Below are 19958 nucleotides of genomic sequence, written 5' to 3'. Positions count from 1 at the left end.
CCCCCCCCCCCCCCCGCTCCCCCGCCCCTAGTACTTACCAGTTTGGAGTGGCTGCAGCCCGGATCATCAAAGCTCCCTGAATCTTTTCCGAAGATTTGGAGAGCTTTGTATTGATTCGGACCTTTAAATTGGTCCCCGCATTCGATTCGGATTTCGAGATTCAGCCACAAAATCGGGTCGAATCTCCTCTGAATCGAATCACCATCCGAAGCTTCACAGAGCCCTACAGTATATCATACGTAACATGAGTCTCCCTCCACACTGATGTCCCTCAATCTAAACCAAGGCTTTACAATATACCCTTGATGCCAGTTTTGTTGCTATCAGACTGGGGGAGGCTGGCTCAACAGGATCTCATTTTTGCCTCTTTTCCCTCTAAGATCTCTACAAACACAAATTCATTGACTGCAAGTTCCTGAACTGCAGCGAGCTGCAGGAGAAGGAGGGTTGTCACCTGGACTTCGAGGAGGACAACGATTTCCTGATTTATCTTGTCAGCTTTCTGGGCAGTCTGTCTGTGTTGCCGGGCAACATTGTCTCAGCGCTGCTCATGGACAAGATAGGAAGGATAAGGATGATTGGTGAGTGGAGATGTTGGGCACAAGGCACATCAACGGATGGGGGTGTGGACGACCATGGACGAAATAACGGGTTGCAAAGCTCTCTGTGCATCTGCATCTAGAAGAGAAACTGGGTCTGTCTAGGATAGGAAGGAGGTGCACTAATGTCGGGCAAAGCAGAAAGGTAAAGGATTCTGCAGGCAGGGCGCTGGATGAGGAGGCAGGACGCTGGCATCCTGTTTCTGTGCAAGTGGCCTGCTGTACGGCTGCGGGCGGGTTACCCTTTCGCCGTACAGCTGTTGTGATTAAGAAGTGGTGAAACACTTTGTCTGGCATTTTCGGTTCAAACAAAATGTTTTCACATCCTCAGAGATTCTTGAATAGAAAAACTCCAGCTCAGCGTGTTTGGCTCTAGTGAACGTTAATGAAAGTGCAACTGCTCGTATCGGTGGCTCTGAACTCCAAGTAACAGAGCCTGAATGTTTTCACTCTCTCCCTCAATCTTCCTCGCAAAACAACAGTAGCCGTGTAAGTGTGCCGTGCAGTCTAAGAGTATCCCACTCATTACAGGATACCTTAATTGCCTCATATAATCAGCTGTAAATTAGCCCAGCTGAGGCTAGAGATGCGCCATGCAATTGGAATACAATACTAACCCCAATTTCCACATTACCAACCAGTATTCAGATTCAAAATCCTTGAAAGTCATGATTCCCAGTTACTGATATTCTTGTTGACTTGGCTGTGCTCTTCCTGGCTTCGTTTGGAAGACGCTTGTGGGATTCCCTCATCTTTGGGAAGGAACTCCATTCTTCAAAGCAGGGGTGATTAACCCCCCACCCATGAGCTAGATCCATCCCACAAAGCCATGTCATCTGGCTCACAGGGATCCCCACTGGCCTGAAAAATGGGTGGCAGGGAAATAGTGGCAGCATTAATTGCTGCCAAATTTCTGGAGCCATGGGGATCCCCGCAGTCAGGATTGTGTGGTCCTGAGAGCTAGATCAGGGATGTGGAGCCAGTGTGTGACCCAATCCAGACACACAGGGCTGAGCAGATAGGGCATAGGACCCAATCTAGCAGCATGGGGCTTGATCCAGCCTGCAGGGCAAAACGATTGAGCTCCACTGGTTTGAAGGTTTTTCTTAGTCATGATGAGTTTTCCTGATCAGAGATTCCAAGAGACTGATGCCATCACATTTCTCTGACTTCCCTTACAGGTGGCTCAATGCTGATATCTGCCGTGTGCTGCTTCTTCCTGTTTTTTGGCGATAGTGATTCTGCAATGATCGGCTGGCAGTGCCTATTCTGTGGGGCGAGTATTGCAGCCTGGAATGCGCTGGACGTCATCACAGTTGAGCTGTATCCCACTGACAAAAGGTGACTATGTTCAGGATAGCCTCCTCTTGGATTTTAATTTTTGGACTCTAGAAACTGCCTTTCCTACGTCCTAAGGAGAAAAAAAACCAGTATTAACTGGAAGAGTTATCTTTTTATTTTTTAGCAAAATTCACGAGTCCCATGACTGAATCTGATGAGCACAGACAGAGCTGAGGACGATGCCACATGCAGTAGAGCTTGTGCATGTGAATTTGTGCAGATGTGTGCAAAATACATACACCAAAACTTGCATGTGGAGCATCTATCATTTGCATGCATACACTTACAGACATGGTAGAGAAGCCTTTGAAATGCACCCCCCAGTCTGCTGTCGCAGTGTATCACTCACAGCTTTATCCTCTGGTACTGGTAGACAGCCACAGACAGGTCTGTGTTTGGGAGGCAAAGCATCATGTGCATTAAGGTTTCAGGATTGAGTGGAAGAGTTTGCCTGTCAGTATAGTTAGAGATCTCTTCTGCCCTTTTCAGTCTACCGATAAGAGCTGTGAAGGACTGTGCTGTGAAGGCAATGTGTTCAGCTGCTGGGTGAATCAGGGTGTGTGGGAGCACTCTGCGTGTCTCTCTCCAGCAACCACCCACGAAAGCCAGCACTTGAGGCAGTGTTGACATGCTCTCAGCAAGCTGAGTGCTGAGCTCTATTTGTGCTCAGCAAAGGTTGCCGTGATGCTGAGTCCCAGAGATGGGGGTGCAGACATAAATAAAAGTCACCAGTATCACCTGATCCCACCCCATCACCCAAAACTCTTAGGGCTGTTCATTCTTTCCAGCTCCACTTACTTGCTAGAAGCATAGACTTCATTTCAAATGACTATTGGCCTATATAACCAATATGTCTGCACTAGCTGATAGTTTAACTGCTCCAGCTGGCATTTGTGGCCATGGGAAATTCTTTCTTGCCTCTGTATGTGTAAATAGCATGTAATTTGAAGTTGGAGTTTTCATTAAACTGTATTATCTTTGGCTGAGATACGTAGTTAGCTGTGTTAGTCTGAAGTTAAGCAGCTTGCCTTCTGCTTATCTTTAGCTTCCATTGCTCAAGCACATAAGTTTAAAAATTACACCTTTAACCATGGTATATGAGGAGTACCAGTAAATCAACCCATCCTTAGATTAGGAGATAGCAATATTCAATCCTTCCAGAATCAATCTAGCCTCTTTTTAGTGGTGAAGTGCTGCCCAACTCCTAACCATCACTTTCTGCTTTTCCCTTCCCTGCAGAGCAACAGCGTTTGGCATCCTCAATGGTCTCTGCAAGTTTGGTGCCATCCTGGGGAACTCAATCTTTGCTTCCTTCGTCGGGATAACCAAAGTGGTTCCCATTCTTCTGGCCTCCTCTGCTCTGATGGGAGGGGGCCTGTTAGCCCTGCGGTTACCAGAGACTCGAGACCAGGTCCTGATGTGATCAACTGGGCCACAGGGGGAATAAAGAAGACAAAGAACCACAACAAAAAGAGCCATGTCTAAAAAAAAATCAAAATGTCCACTTATACTTTTCTGCTGATACCTCAGATATAGGAGGTGGGGTGAAGGAAGACAGTTTAACCCCTAGATTAGGACCTCTTCCCAACCATTGCTGGCCCTTTGCAGCCAAGGCAAAACACATAGAGCTTTGCTCATTGCTGTAGATCTTGTCCATACTGGAGAGAGATGAGGAATTGTCCAGCCCCGCTTCCTTATGGATGAGTGTAACTGACTCAAGCCATTAGCAGCGACTTTGCGCGTGTGTGCATACACGCGTGTGCATCCCAGGGGGAGAACAGACTCAACACCCCCTATGCCTTTGATGAGCTGCAAGACCTGCATGTCTAAGCTGCTCCTGGCAATTAGCACCAATGTGCTCACTCATGAAAGGCATCACATCAGGACGGCAGTTTGCAAACTGACTGCAGGTCTGTCACATCCAGCACTGGGGCTAGGGATTTTGGATCTCTTGATTTTTGGATCCCAACTTGTGGCACCTTAAAGGGGCCTGATTTTCACATGGCAAGTGCTCAGAGCTTTCCAAAAAGGCTAGTGCCGTGATATTGTCTCCAGCTGAGAACCTGAATTCACAAACTACCTTCTTAGCTTAGGCCATTTTTAAATTTCAAACATCTGCTGTTTTGATTTCTAAGCTCTGTATCACTTGCATCTGAAAATAAAACCTAAAATCAGTGCTGATGATCCTAGATGTCTAGAGCAGTCCCAGCTGGGACACACGTCATTATTTATATCCGGCCAACAAACCTTGAATTGTGTTGATCTGGGGATATATTTCTATGATATTTCCTATTTAGCTTTCTTTCTGAAGAGAATTTTGGCATGATGTTGGGGATTCCACAAACCAAATGTGTATATACAACACAGTGTAAATAGGGAACATTTTTTTTTGTTTAATGTTTAGAATATGGTAACTGCAAGAACTTACCAGCATTTTAGCCATATTAGTTAAGGAAAATGATGTCTAAGTTTCCTGTATATTTGGGTCTTATAAGTATAGTTACTTATAGCCATTTAATCTGTTATCCAGAGAATGCACTCAGCAACTTTCATTGTACAGTACATTTATTCTCTGTTAAGTGGGAAAGTTAAGTTTGATATCCTGTAATGATCATTCTGAAAATACACATGCCCTTCATACTGTGACTTAGAAGTTGCCACACTACTAGTTACACAGTAATTTATCTTTGGTGGCATATTTGCATATATTTTGGGAAAGCAAGAATGAAATGCAGAAAAATAAATAAAGCATCCCTGCTCACGGCAGTATAGATCATGCTAACTGGGCCCTTTAGCAGGCACCGGGACTGACTGGGTCCTACTGGGAACCGTTGTGTTACAGAGGGAATTTGAATCACTAAGGCATTTTGTGACATGAAAAGATGAGTTGTACTTTTACAGAGGAAGCTTGGACAGCTTTATCACCATGCGAGGTAAAATGAAGATTCTTCTTTGGGCTTTCATAAAGCACCAGTTCACACTGAAGTCCAAGCTGATAGTTGATGAGACTATCAGAGATTTCCCCTTACCTGCTAGAAGGGGAAGTGCAGCAGTTAAACACACAGTTATTGCTCAATCACCACAACATAATGTATCTTCCTGAATAAAAGCTAGAAATAATATGCTTGAATGGGGGGACCAGCCCCCAGGAGCTCCCCCACTGTTTGGGTTCTAGAGTTTATGGGTCACTTGCTCCTTCCTTTTCCTTTTCACCAACAGAGCCACCGTGTTTTACTGCTTTGACCACTTCCACCATGACCTCCAAGAACTGACTGGACCTTTCCCTTGACTCCCTTATTTTTAAAAAAGGAACAGGGCTTGCCCGGCACCCTCACACGGGAAGTTCAAGTTTAACCTCCATATCTGCTTTCAGCTTCACAGAGGGAATCATTCTGTAATGCATCTTGTGCTATCCCGTGAGAAGTCTGGGATTCACTCTCTGCATCATTTTGTGCAGAGTGTGTGTAGATCATGGGGAGCAAATGTTTCCATGACTTCTTGCTAATGGCACTAAGCCCCCAGTGAATGCCATTGATTTGGGATCATTGCAAGCAGGATATATAATCATGGCCCTGCCAGGTTACAATTAGCTATAGCCCCCCCACCCCCTTTTTTTCTGCTGAAAACTACTGTTATAATTCTGGGCTTCCTACATCTCATCTTCAGCTCAGGACCTATAGGTTTCATTTTCTTCAAACATGCACATACTGCATCTGGAAAGGGGAGACTTGTACTTTTATGTCCTTTTGAATTTGGAAGTAGCAGATAGGTTCTGCCTTAACCCCTTCACTGCTGCTGTTTCCCAAAATGTGTTTCTCTTTAAAAATATCCAAGCCTTTCCCACTGTTAGAGGTATGTTTCTACTTCATTACTGAAAAGATGATCCTGGTCATCTTTGTGATGACAGTGCTCTCTAGGGTACTCACTCTGTTTATCCCATTGTAATCGAGGAAGATATTCATTTCATTTGCTAGACTGCTGCACAACTCTATGATGCCACAGCTCCTTCCTATTTATTTTCTTAGCAATTTTCAGTGAAAAAGAAGTATAGCATTTTGACATTCAGAAGCAACATGCTGACTTATTTGTGTTTCCAGTTGACCTGGTAAAATGACTTTAGCTGTGTTAGTCATGTTGAAAACCCCATGAATTAATGTTTGGAGGAGGAGGAAACATGCTCAGGAATTAGAAACAGGCAGATGGTCACTCAGATGTAGAAGCCTTTCATGGGATACATTTCTCGCAGAGTCCAGGTGGCAGAGGCAGAGTCGGGAAGTTAGGCGAGCTAGAACACTAAGCAAGCGACTGGGTATCAATCTTACAGAGGCCAGGAGATCACTGACATATTGAAATTAGGCCTTTTATATCTCTAATACAGGTGCTTCTTACATCTTCAGACAGCTCTTATCTCTGAACTTCACACTAGGGGTTCAAGATCTAACATGGAAGCCTAAACATATACTGAATTTAATATCTGATGGCCTAGGAACGGATGATACAGAACTGGGGATATAACAAAGGCTGGAGAAACAAAGTTCAGCATGTTTATATTACAGAGATCAGTCAACCCAGCCACAGTATTCCTGTTATGTCCATCTGCTGTCCATACTCTACCCTGCTTAGCCCAATACCCGCACTACTGCTCTGTCCATTTAACTAGACCCCAGGCTAAACCAAAATATTGGCTGCGAGGGTCCCCCGAAATGTTGTACCATCATCCATGATTCTGTAAAATGCTTTGACATTTCCAAGCAGCACTACGTGAACTCATCACAATATTATTATTTAGACATAGATCGTTGGAGCAAAATTTGGATCCAAATCCAAACTTCTTTCAAGTTTGGGAGAATCGGGTCAGGGGATCGGTTTCAGCTCCCAGAAGAGAGAAAGACATATCTAGGTCTGAATGTCCTCTCTGGTGCCACCGGAGGCATCTATTAATGGAATTTGGTGCTAGAGAGAGACAAACTCCATTGACCTTCCCACACAAGTCCCTTATTGCCTTTGTAGGTGGTGGCCAAAGATTACCTGGGGCGTTTCAGAACGATTTATATTTATGCAAGATAACCTCTGTTGCCATCAAATCTCACTCACCCTCCCGTCAGTAACGGCCGCTTTTGGAAGGAAACAAATCAAGAAAGTGGGAAGGAAAGGAAACAAATCTGAACAAATTTAACTTGCTTCTTTGCTGTATGTTACTCCAGCACTGTCTAAACGCGTGCGCATTGTGTGTTTCACTGTAAATAATATCCAGCGTGGCGCATTTAATGGAATGTTTCATTTAGATGTTCTCGCAGCTAACTCTCTACCTGTGAAATGGCCAGTCTCATTCCTTTGCTGTCTGTTCTTTCTTTTCCCCCTCTCTCAAACTCTTTTGATTTGATCCGTGTCGGAGTGTCACTGGAAAATGGAGCTGTTCCAATGCATTTTGGTTTTGTTCTGTCTGTTGCATTAAAAGCTGGAAGAAAAAAACCCAACAGGATTCTCCATGCTTTGGTGTCCATCTTCAGCTCCTTTCACAGGGCCCGTGGCTATGACCCTTCATCCTCAGTAATGGGGATTGCCTCCTAAAGGTTGCAACTGCAGTTCTCCTTACCTCCCCAGCTAAGCCCGGATTGATTACATCTTATTTCCATCACCATTTTATCGGGCCTGGTATTTCCTAACGTATTATACGGGAAGCCCTTGAATCTTAAAGGCAACCTGATGAAGCAGGCACACAATTTTGATGCAAAAGCACCACATCCACATCCAGAGATAGCTAAATTGTTTCTCAGTGCAAAAATGTACCCCCCAAATGAACCCTTTTCTTTATGAACACATACCACCAATTTAAAATCAAGCCAAAACATATACACCTATTTCTGTATCTATATATAGGGATCCATCCATTTCTCCATCAGTAATTGTGTGTGGAACTCTTAATACCCAACTTTTCTTGTAAGTCAATTTTTTAGCTATTTAGGTGCCATTTAGTTGACTGTGAAAATGGCTGTCAGTACAAAATTGGAGGCTAAATTGACAAAAAGGTGGGCAGATAGGCGTATGGGTAACATGCATGTGTATATACATTTGTACTGATATATTACTCCCACAGAAAATTGTTATTTTTATTATTATTCACATAGCCTCATGCTTGTTTGCAGTACCTTCCCCAAGTAGCTTGTAATCTACTACAGAGAAAAGGTGCTACATGGTTAACAATATTTGCACAGGGAAACATGGAGATGTCAGCCACCTATGAATCAGTAGAAGACACCTGTCATAGGATGGGTTAAGCATGGATTTGAGTTTTGTCTATTGTGCAGAGCAAAGCCATGGGCCTGAGCCAGGCATCGACTATGATTCCAGGCTTCATTGAAGGTCAGAGGGGTTTGGATCCCAGGCTTGATTTTGAGCCTATATGTGATTCTTTTGTAATGCATTTAGGGTTGATGAAAGGTCTCTTGGGCATTCAGGTCCTCTCTTTGCCTACTGATCAAGTATAACAACCAGAAGCTAAGCAGAGATGTTTACGTCAGACACAAGGAAACACAGCACACTGGAAAGGCACTAAATGAACCATGAAGGCTTCTCAGGCATATTGGTGAAGAGAAGACTAGATCAGAGTTCCTCAGCTGAGATGCAGATGGGCATTTTTTGGGCCCTTGTTCAACCAGATAAACTAAAGTTTCTCTCTGAGTGAGCTGGTAGAGCTGAATTAGGTTGCTCTTAGCTGACACCTGCCTTCTGTATATATTACAATAACCAGGCCTGACCGCAGGTTGCAGAGCTGTTTAGAGTTAACATTTTATAAGCCCCTTCTGTGCATTGCATATTTACACAGGAAGAAGTGTATTAGCAACCACCAGCAAAAACTGTTTGCCCAGCAGAAGCAGGTATTTAAATAAGGGTCAAAGAGATTTGCACTAGAAACCTTGGGCATGGGTTGAAGTGGTCTATGCTGCAGTCTATTTGACTTTTCATATGAGGAAGAAATCTTAGTAGGCAAATCCAGTAGCTGAATTTACAAACTGGGAATGAAATCGGTTCTGCACATAGAAACCTGACTTGTTTTAAGGTGAAGTCTGATAATTTTATGACGAGGATTAGGCTGTCTTAGGTAGCAAGGGATTGCTTTCTCTTATGCTCCCATTTTCCTATATTATTAATCTGATTCTGATCTTCAACTTCTCAGTTAGTGGCTACATAGCAGCTATTACTGTAAAACTTCTGGAGATTTTCATTAGGAGAAGGACCAGGATTTTTTAGATGTTCTAAAATCAGAGCATCATCCAAACCAGCTGTCACAGAAGCTTAGCTGGAGAGGAAAGGAAAATTAAAAGTTCTTCTCAGCAACCATGAAAACCACAGATAGGGTCTAACCTTTGTCTCTGAACTGGAAAATGGATTAAAATGGAAAACTAGATCAGCTGGACATTTGTTTTATTAGAGGCCTCAGAAATCAATACCCTCTGTACCTGGGACTCTCAAAAATGAGATTAAACTCAAATGGCCAAGTCTGGAATCTTATGCCAGAGCAATAAATGTGCTGGAGTATCTGGTTGGCTCAGGGGATGGGTTAAGGGGGATGGAGCCCTTTATCTCAAACCTGGGAGCAATTTAGATGCTTGCCACCCATGGACTGATACCGTGAGATTACGTTTTATTTCTCAGTCTGGTTCCCTAGTGGGCAGGTGTCTATCACACAAAACAGAATTGATCCAAGTGTTTGCACCAGGTCTAGTTTTTAAGCACTTTCACTTTGTCATTTGGACTGACTGAAGAACTTAACACCGCCCTGTCCTCATCATGATGGAACTACATAGCACTGTTAAAGTACAGCATAAACATTAACCAATGAACCCTCCTTACTCCTATTGCACAAACTGTACTTCAGCCAAAAAACAAATTCTCCCACAGCACTTCATTTAATAGGTAAAGATCTTATATATTTACAGACACACACACGCACGCACGCATGCACACACACACACACACATTGTTGCCAATTGCCCCAGTTCTTTCCACTTTTTGTCTGGGCAGTCAATCACAATGGTACCATTAGATGGCAGCAATTACATATAGAACTAAGATTTCTGCTGGCCTACAAACAATTCTCAGGGGGAATTTTATTTGGACTGTTAGGTACTAGAGATTCGTAACAAGTCCTGTGCATTGCAGGTTTGGTACAGAACACAGTAAATGGGCCAAACCTGCCGACTTGCTCAAAGCAAGAGACTCTTATGTGTAATCCTTGCCATCCGTTGGAGTGAAACATTTTGAGCAAATGTGTTTGGCTCTATTTTCAGCGTTCGTAAGTCCTTCCACGTTGACTTTGTAGCAGATAGCACTACTTGTGCCATGCTTGGTTTGCTGAAGCACCAGATAGACTTAATTTTTATGACCAGATTGCTGTACTTTAGCTTCTCTCCAGTGGTGTTCTGCACATTGTCATTTTAAGGGACAACAACATCAACAAATCATGCTGTTCCGGCCTTCTAATGCTCAGCCATGATGACTGGTCATTTTTGTGGCATAATCTGGTCTCTGACTGCAGTCGTCTTCCCAGAAATGGTTTCTTCATTTTCATCATCTGGTGGCAGCCTCTATTTGTACCACAAAGTGACAATATTCACCAGTTTTGTGCTATGAGCTAATGGCTGATGAAATCCCATGTCCACCGTTTTGTGCAGTTTGATGTGCTCTAACCAAAACCTGCCACACACACACAACATGCTAGATCATTTCACTGGTGAAGACACATAGTCTGCGCATAGTGGATGCATCTCCTTTCAGGATAAATTTCTTATACCGCTTCACTGGAGAGTCTGGGTAAAGCATACAAAGCCTTCCGCCCCACTGAAGAGCTCTCCACATCTCAACCAAGTGGTGAAGTGCTGACCATTACCTTAGTTCATGGAAAGCAAGGCCACATACTGCTTTCTGCTGCTGCTTTTCCATCCATTCCTGATCAGAGCTTTTCTGTTTCACTACTGACATTTCTCAGTGCTAGAGGCGTGAAAGCCTGATTAGCCTTGACAGCTTCTGGCCAATGGTTTCTCTTTGCCTAAAAAGTATTTTCTCTGGATATTGCAAAGCTTTATGATAATCAACAGGCCTCTTCTACCCACCTCAATGGAGCTGTTTTGATGGTGCATGCAACAAGCCATAAAGAACTTCCTCACCTTCCTGGCCAGGGCTACCAGATTTGCCTTGGACCTTTCCTTTTGTATATTCCCAAGGTGTAAAACAACAATGGATAGGACAGAGTTGTTTACTTCCCCAATTTTGAATGTCTGTTCCATGTCCGATTTTTTTATTTTGTTTGCATCCATAACCTCAGGCTGGCTTGCTTGACCATACTTCTGCACTGGACATGTAATACTTGTCCAGCCAAGGCTCATGGAGGTGGAGGTACTGAAGGAGTTCACAATGACCATCATACTTTGGAAATGATTTGCAGTGGAGGTATATAGTTTGAGGTTTTCCATACAGAATAGACCCCATAGTTTAGGCTGTTGCATGACTATAACCAGATGCCCACAGCATGTAGTTCAGTAAATTGTGCACTAGGCAGAAACAGAGCAGGCTTTAACTATCTTCTTGAAAAATCCCCCTGACTATTAGGATCAACTTTGGCTCAGACTTTTGGCTTTTGATGGTAATGGTAATTGTTGTTGCTGTCCTGACAGAAGCCAGCAGCCCCAGGACTCCATTTCGCAGGTAGTTGTACAGATACAGAACAAAAGCTTTCTTTTTAAAAGTGGAGGGGCAACAAACGACATTGGGGGACAATCCTTGTCCCAAAGACCACCACTGTTGGCCCCCTGAAGACGTCATAGTAAGTTTTGCCATACTTGGCCCCTCTCTGGCAAAGCATATTCTCTGTAAGTCATTCAGCTTCTTTTCATTCCCAATTCCTTTCTTCCCTTGTCAAGAAGAGTTACAAGTTCCCTGGACAAAACATGTGTGCATGTCCCCATATGTGTTGAGAGGCGAGAATTGTGGAAGGAGGACAGTGGTGCTTGTAGTCGATATCAAGGAGTGTAGCGGCAGATAAAAACAGGAGGCCACATCATACCTTGTGGCATCCCAGCAGAATGGGGCCGGGCCATGGCTACCCCACCTAATGGACCTTCCCTGGCACAGACCCTCTGGCTTCCAGTGCCCAGCTGGGCTGAGGGGCAGAGCTGTGGGATGGTGAAGGGAAATGAGATTCAATTTGAAGCCTGCAGCAATGCATTTAAGTGGATTTGCGAGAAAAACACCATCCTGTTCTGACCAAGTTGCTGATGGGGGGGTCTCGGTGCTTTCCTGCTTCCCAGGTCATACTTGGGGAAACTGGGATGCAGAGAAAATTGGGCCTCAGACTGCAGAACAGTCTGTGACAAAGGCAAAAACAGAAACCAAACTCTGTGCCATGTCTGCCCCCACTTCTGTCACAGAGCTGGCAGAGACCCCAGGAATCATGACTCTCAGCTTTCCTTGCTCTTGACCATCATAGCCCATTCCCATCCAAGGGATGGGATAGGATCCAGGCATCCTGCCTCCCAGCTGCCCTTGCATTAATCTACTAACCCCACTGCCCTCCTGACTCCAGTGCTCCAGCTCATAAAAGAGGCACTTCCAACTCTCCCATCATACTGTACAGGCCAGGCTGCCATAGGCACTGCATGGCTCCCAGGGGCTGGGGGGGCACAGCTAACGCAAGAGAATTAATGCCTGGAACTCGCCCCTCAGGGGAGATCCTGCAGCATGAGGGGATACCATGCTCAGGCATTCATTTGGCTATTGTCAGACTTGCTGCGGGACCAAGGGTGTGATGGGGGTTCAGAGAGAGGCAAGCAGTGTAGGGAGGAACCCCCATCACACCCATGGGAGCCATGGCGTGCCTATGCACGAGCAGGGAGGCTGCTCCGATGTGCATTAATTCCAGCACGTCTGAGCAGACTTGATTAATTGAGCTTCCTACAACATGGCAATTACCTTGTTCCAGCAGCCTCCTGCATCTCATGTATTGGTGCCCCCATGCTTCGAAATGGTGGCGGGGGCGCTTTATCTAAATGTTGTTCAATGAGCTTTTGAAAGTAGCCCTGCCCCCATTTTAAAGCACAGGCACCCTGATACATGAGATGCACTGGGCCCTTTAATTAGAGCGAATCTTGGAGCCGCTCTAATTAAAGCACCCTGCCACCCCACTCCTAGAGCATGTGTATAAAAGCCCAGGCTGACTAGAAGCTGGAAAGTTCCCACTGAACTGGTAGGCTCATAGACTCCTTAGGTATATGTAGCACGTGCCTTGAGATTCACCCACATCTCAAGGGATCAGTGAAAAGAGATTAGCTAGATGCCCCGTTTCTCTCTCACCAATTCTCCATTGGAAGAATTTCTGGGAACCTCACAAAGGGACTATCACTGTACATTGCACCATGTACTAAGGCATTTTGTGTTGGTCTCCTGGCCTTTTCCTAAGGACATTTTATGCTCTTGATGGTTAATTTCTCCTTCAGTGCCTTCAGAATCTATTCTTCTCAGTGGAGGCCCCAACATTCGTTCAGTAACTACTGGAGATCACTATTCCACCTGTAAGTACAACACATGGATCTTCACGTGGAAGCAACAATCCAGCCTCAACACCAACTACCATTTACAGAAACTGTCAAGACATCATCATGTGCTGCACAGTGAGACATGGCCATCGAATACCTTTTCACAGCTCTGTTGGCTCAGCAAGGGCTGTTTTAGCCTGAATAAAACTTCCCTTGGGTCAACTCAACAGAAACACTGACTGAGAAGGTGCCAGGCAATTGCTGTTCTCACTATGACTGAACTTTAAACAGAAGGGAACGAGTTATGTTCAGAAATAATTTGACATCCCGCTCATACCTGTAGCAAGTGCTGGGCCTCCGGGGTAGCCGTTATGCTGCCTGGAGGCCACACAGCTCCTGCTTCACCCTGACTCTCTGAGTACCCTCCTCTTGTTCCTGTCCCCACACCTTGGTGTAATTATTTAACTTGGAAAAGGGAGGCTGTCCAGGGGTCCCAGAGTGAGTCCTCATCCACTAACAAGCTGTGCTCTGACACTCCAAGTGCTTTAAGGGCAAATTTCATGCCCTTGGACCTCCCCTGTAGCCACACCTATGTTGTGCAGATGTTGCTATCCTATCACTCTCCCTTTCTGGGGCTTTGGCTTTCCCAGCTTCCCCCCCTTTCCTTCTGTTGGGCCTTTTAGCCCAGGCCCACTGTGCTGGACCTAGATTCTGGGGTCCAGCCCTTGTTCCACCTGTTGGACTCAGGGCCCTTGGCCCTGCTATCTCTCCCCTGCTTGGATACCGGGCTCTCTGGCCCTGCCTCTGCCCCACTTGGGGGCTACTGGGATCTTCTCCAGCCCTGATAGTCCCAGCCCAGTCTGCAGGTATAAAACCCAAAACACACACACTGTTTATAAGTGCCCCAGCTGTATAGTCAAACCTCACCCCCTACTCTGGGTCATCAGCCTTTGCAAGCCTTCAGCGCCTGATTTACAAGGCTTAACTTACTACTTCTACAAGGCTTTGCTAAATTTACTAGGCAGCTCAGGAGTCAGCCTGGCACTTTCAGCAGCCTTTCTAGCCAGGAGCTCTTTTCTCTGCAGCCTTCAGGGCTAGACTGCCTGTCCTGGCTCAGACCCTGGGCTTATATGCTCCCTAAGCCCTGCCTCCTTCTGATCAGATGACTTCCCTTGCCTGGCTGCCGGGATGGCCTTTTATCTAAACGGGAAGCTCACTGCATAGGCAGTAGTATTTCTTTGCTGTCTTTTGCAGCCAGCCCTGTTCATCTGCCTGGGCTCTATCTGCTGCTATTTCTCTCCTGAAGTAACACAAGCCTTCTGGTCCCCTGTTACATACCCCACCTGCATTTCTCCTCTCTTCTATTGTAATGGAAGTCACATGAAAAAATGAATGAGATATTCATCTCCCAGTTGCTCCTAGCCAGGTAACCTGTGCTGCTCCTAATCTTTTGCCTGTGACAACAAATGGTTCAGTTGCTGCCTTGGCCAATATGCAAGGGGTTGAACTAGGGATATGGACAGATGACCCCACTCTAAACCTGGGAAAAAAAAGGGACAGGTGATATAAACTCAAAACTGGTACAAGTTGGCCTGATCTGGAATAGAAATAACACTGAAAGAATCAGTGGTAAAGCTCCATCAGAGTAAATTACACCAGCATAGGTGCCATGTGTCTGCAACTTGTCCCAGGATAGCCCATCGCTCAAGAGAAACTGTGTTGTGGTGCTGTAATAGCACATCCTATAGGCAGCTGCCCACAATGGGTCCATATCTGTCCACCCTGGACCTGCGGATAATCTTTTTGGGGTACGAAATGGAAGTAAATTATACTGATGCATTCCCTATCCAGGAGCCAAGAAACTCCAGAGCTGTGACTGCTTGCATTAATGATCCCTAGCTGGGGCTGCAACAGATTCATTTCCTTGGGCACATAGGAAACACATGGAATAAGGTCAGGTCAGAGCCCTGGACCCAGTCTCAAGAGATCAAGGCAAGTCATCCCTTGAAGAAGAGCCACCTGCAGTAAGCCCAAAGCGGTGCCCTGGTCTCAGCTGGGCTGAGTGAGGCAATCAAGGCAGCCACAGGCATCAAGCCATACCTGCTTCAGCCCTTAAAAGTAGGCCCAGCCTGAAGTCTCCTTGTCTGAGCACAGACAAAAGGTCTTTCTTGATTTTCTGTGCATTTCCCTGCTGGTCTTCTGGTTTTGACTCCTGGCTCTGACTCCAGCTTCCAGCTCTGGTAAGACCCTTGGTGTTGCTTGATTCCAGTTCCCAGCTCCTGATTTGAGTATGACCTTAAGCTCTCACTTCCAGCTTCTGATTGCGGTTAACCCTTGGCTTACCTGTCTATGGCTTTGGCTTCTGACTGTGGCTTGTCCTGAATTTGGCTATGGCTTCCAAATCCAGTTCTGACACTATACCCCAGCTCCCTGGAACCTGGACTACACCCATACTTCAGGCAACTAACCCATGCTAGACCAACCATATCTTGGTGTATAACTACACACATCAGCCAGTGACTTAAGTTACGTGATTGTAACCTCTAAAGGTTTAAATCCTGCTTGAATTCAATACAAAGTTAATGTAAGCAAGAATTGTATTCAAACACATTTGAATGATTGCTGAACTGAACATTTTTCAGTAACTATTACTGACTTTGAATTGAGGCTACCTTCCATACTGCTTTGCCTCAGTGCTCTGCTCCCAAACTCGAAGGGTTCAGGTTATTGAGCGTCCTACAATAAAGGGAAACTGATGAGGTACAAAAGGGAAATCAACCAGTCTGATTTAACTGACAAATTCCTTCTAACATGCAAGTAGTAAATAACCAGAAAATATGCCAAATACCACATTTGGTTTAGATTAGTCTTTTTAGTTCAATAATTCAGGACAACAAGAGAGGGCTGTTTTTTGTTTGTTTTCTGAGCAGCCCTCTCTTTCTGTCTATTTATAATCCACTTGTCATCTGCACTATCTATGTGCTGATGCTTACAGATGAGTTTTATGCTGACAATCTGTCCTAAAAAATCTAAAGACTTGATTTTTCCTGAAAAGGTTTTTATTTTACAATAAACAAGTGAGGAAGTACATAAGTTAACACCCAGTAGCTAGGCAGAATTGATTATAAAGAGAATTGGTCACACTCCCCTATAGTGTAAGGCTGGTAAAATGAAGGGAGCTGCTCCAGCAGTGAAATTAGCCCAATATTTTTCAGGAGGTGTCAGTGGCTCTTTGTGACAGACTGCCTGAGGCAGGACAGCAATTGGAGCAGGCTCCATGGGGCTGGGTGAATTTAGACGGAGCTGATAATGCGTCTCCAGAGGGAGCTCTTTCTTAGCTTTGAAACCTTCAGCTTCACATTGGGAAGAGGATATTGCACTCGCCTTTCAAAACACATCTTCACACGATGCATAGCAGTGCTTTCATCCCTTTATGTTCAAAGTTCACAACAAGCAGCATAGAAACACTTTGAAAACTTCCCAGTAGCACCCAGTCTCACTGCTCCAATTAGTAACAAACTATTCCACAGAAAACAATCAAGTACTGACATGATGGCTTGTCATTTCCCTGTGCCGGCAGCTTGCTTCTGCTTAGCTAATGGTCCATTAACTAAGCTGAGGTTTTTTCCTTCTCTTAAGGGTTTACTAGTATCTAAAAGGTTTAATCCCTTGCACAAAGCCAACCCAAGACTGGGCTTGCATAGAAGAGTCAAACAGAGCTCTACTCCATTTCAAGGCATTCCCACCTGCAACAGTATGAGTTCCCACCACAACGTTCTTCGACCTGCGAGTCTGACCTCCATTCAAGAATGTCTCATTCTCCGTGGCATAATAGCTTCTCTGCTGAAATGAATGAGTGCAACTGTTCTGGGGATTTGAGTGCAGTTGTTCTGCTGGAACCATTTTATGCTTATCCGTCCTCTCATCAAAAATGACCAACCAACCCAGAGAGAAGAATAGTTTTCAGTCACAACTCATTTGAGAAACACCTCGGCAAAAGGCCAACAGGAGAAAGTCTGCCTATTGCGTTGCTAATCCACCAAACCATGCAGTCTCCTTACCACTAACACAGTATGTTATATCAAAGAAGGTTTCCAGAACCATGGAACTGAGAGACAGAAAGGATCTAATTAGGTCACCTAGTCTACCCCATCTGCCAATGCAGGATTGGTCCCCATTGTCTATGTAATGTTTTCTCAAGACAAACAAATGTCAAGTCAGAAAATAGATTGCCGCCTGATGACAAACAAAAGCTCGTCTGTGCCTCATGCAGCAGTGAAATGGATCGAAAAGAGTTCATGCTAAACTTAAATTTATTCCTGAATCATCACCAAGTTCGCTGCAACCTTCAGTTAACTACCGTGGTAAGAGATTTTTGTCCAAGATGAGCTTTATAGGGGGGCATTCATAGAGGAGATGGGATTCAACGAGAATGAGCTGTTTCTGAAACTGCTGTGGTCATTCACTCTAAGAAATCATAAGAGATGTCTGTACTTAAATCAGAGTTCTTAATGTTACAGCTCCTCATTATCCATTTACTTTGATCTCCAAATGCAATCATGATGCACATTGTTTGGACACAACCATCCTCAGTTAAATGGCAAAAGGTAGATGACATATGTAACAGCTGAAAATTGTGTCTAAGGTGCTTGCTGAACACTGTAAAGATTAGATCAGGTGTTTATTATCATTTTTTCATGTATTATAAGCTGTTTGTTGCCTCTAAGAGCCTAATTAAAGTTAAAGAGTAATAAGGCCTTGTATATTGTGAGGCCTAGTAAATTTAGCAAAGCCTTGTAGAAGTAGTAAGTTAAGCCTTGTGGCATAGTTAAAAATTAACCTTATCAGAAGAATGCAAAGGCTTGTATTGCTATTGGTCTGTCTTAAGGAAAGTTTGCAGTGGGGGAATCTGTATGGCTGTAAATTATCAGCATAGCTCAGAAGTTATAAATTAGCTAACATATCCGTAAATCATTTAGAAAGGAGATGCAACTCTAATGATTTGGAGTTAGCTGCTGACCTGGTTTCGGTGGGCCCGTGGTTCTTGAGGAACCCGAGGACTGAATACCAGGGTCCTTCCCGGTACCCCTCGGACAGCACTGATCGGGGACACCTCACTTCGCTGAGCTTTGCAAAAGAGAAACTTGTTGTGTATCAGAGGGGACTGCTGATAAGTTGCTGACGTGAATTATTATTGTCTGTCATTGTAGCCTTATTATTTATGCATAGTTGTGTATTTGTTAAGTCAATAAACCTTTCTTACCTTTCTACCTCCGACCACACCCTCAATCCTGAACCCTCCACTGACAGCTGGGACAGACATAAACATCATAATGACACATGTTGATCCACCTCCTTTGAGACTCTTGACAACCATGAAAGAAGCTTCTGCAGCAGAGAAGCAGGGAAGCAATGGTCAGAGAAGGAAATAGGCAGTTTCTGAAACTTCTCTGGTTGTTCACTACAGAAATGTATCCAAGATGCTTGTGGTTAAACTGGATAGACTCCCAACAGTCAGATGAGGAAACCAAGTCCTAGAGATGCCAAGTGCCTTGCCGAAAGTTGTACTCCAAGTTAGTGGAAGAGAACCTGTCTTTCCTGGCAAGTGATCTTTTGCTTTAGCCTTTCTTGGAAGGACTCCTCACACAAAGGTTGCTTCTCATCAGTATTTCAAGGAGAGCTTGCATGTGAAATTAGATGCCTTGAGTCTGGCACCAACTGCTCCCCATCTCAGAGACAAAAGTCAAAGAGTGGATAGAGCATGGGCACATTAACTGTCCTCCCTCCACTGGAGTCCTGTCCACCAAAACAGTTTTTAGACCCATTGGCTTGGTATATAGAAAGCTTGCCTGTATCCCTTTGGGACTTTACCAGTTAAACAGAGTACTTTGTTTCTTCCAGGGTTGTCAGTCTGGCAGATTTATCCAGTACAAAGTTCAGATTCAAATACACTAAACCTCTCAGAAAGAACCACAAAGATCTCAAGAACAGCAACAGGCAGAGGAAGTTGCACAAGGCAGCAGATCCAGAACAAGATAAAACCTAAACAAAATCACTCTTCCCAATTACTCCATGTGTGGATACCTTTTTTCTGACATAAGGGCACCTTGTCTAAGCTTTTCCAGTCTGGCTTTTAAAAAGGTGAATACGTAAAGGGACTCTCTTTCTAGCTTTATTTTCCTTGCTTTGCCTGTTCATGCCCTTCTCCCAGGCTGTCAGCTATACTACTTGCCTTATGATGGCAAACATGGGAGCCAAAAACAAGGCTTTGAATTCTGCTACACTCCCTGTTTGAAAATGATGTAGACTGGAGACATTGTGATAGGATTCCCCAAACAGGTTCCGGCTTCTTCATATTGCTGTGATAATTGCAAGGCTACAGGCTAAATGTCACAAAGTCAAAATTAATGTGTGGGATGGATTCTGAAGCAAGTGACACTCATGTTTCTACAGCAGTCTTCACTTGACAGACCTTATGACCATCCTG

General features: G+C 44.6%; 1 protein-coding gene across 1 annotated transcript in view; it reads left to right on the top strand.

Moving 5' to 3' along the window:
• SV2B (synaptic vesicle glycoprotein 2B) overlaps positions 1-4741 on the top strand; it is a 127001-nt gene extending 122260 nt beyond the window's left edge. Inside the window, exons 11-13 of the mRNA XM_019504046.1 lie at positions 381-581; positions 1781-1940; positions 3180-4741. Of these exons, the coding sequence (XP_019359591.1) occupies positions 381-581; positions 1781-1940; positions 3180-3363 (545 nt within the window). The 3' untranslated portion in view covers positions 3364-4741. The remainder of the gene's footprint in view (positions 1-380; positions 582-1780; positions 1941-3179) is intronic.
• Positions 4742-19958: the final 15217 nt, after the last annotated feature.

This window comes from Gavialis gangeticus, unplaced genomic scaffold, assembly GCF_001723915.1.
Source record: "Gavialis gangeticus isolate Ggan-Ray unplaced genomic scaffold, GavGan_comp1, whole genome shotgun sequence".
NCBI lineage: Eukaryota > Metazoa > Chordata > Crocodylia > Gavialidae > Gavialis > Gavialis gangeticus.
Note: the sequence above shows the minus strand (reverse complement) of the source record. Positions and strands in the feature narration are given on the sequence as shown.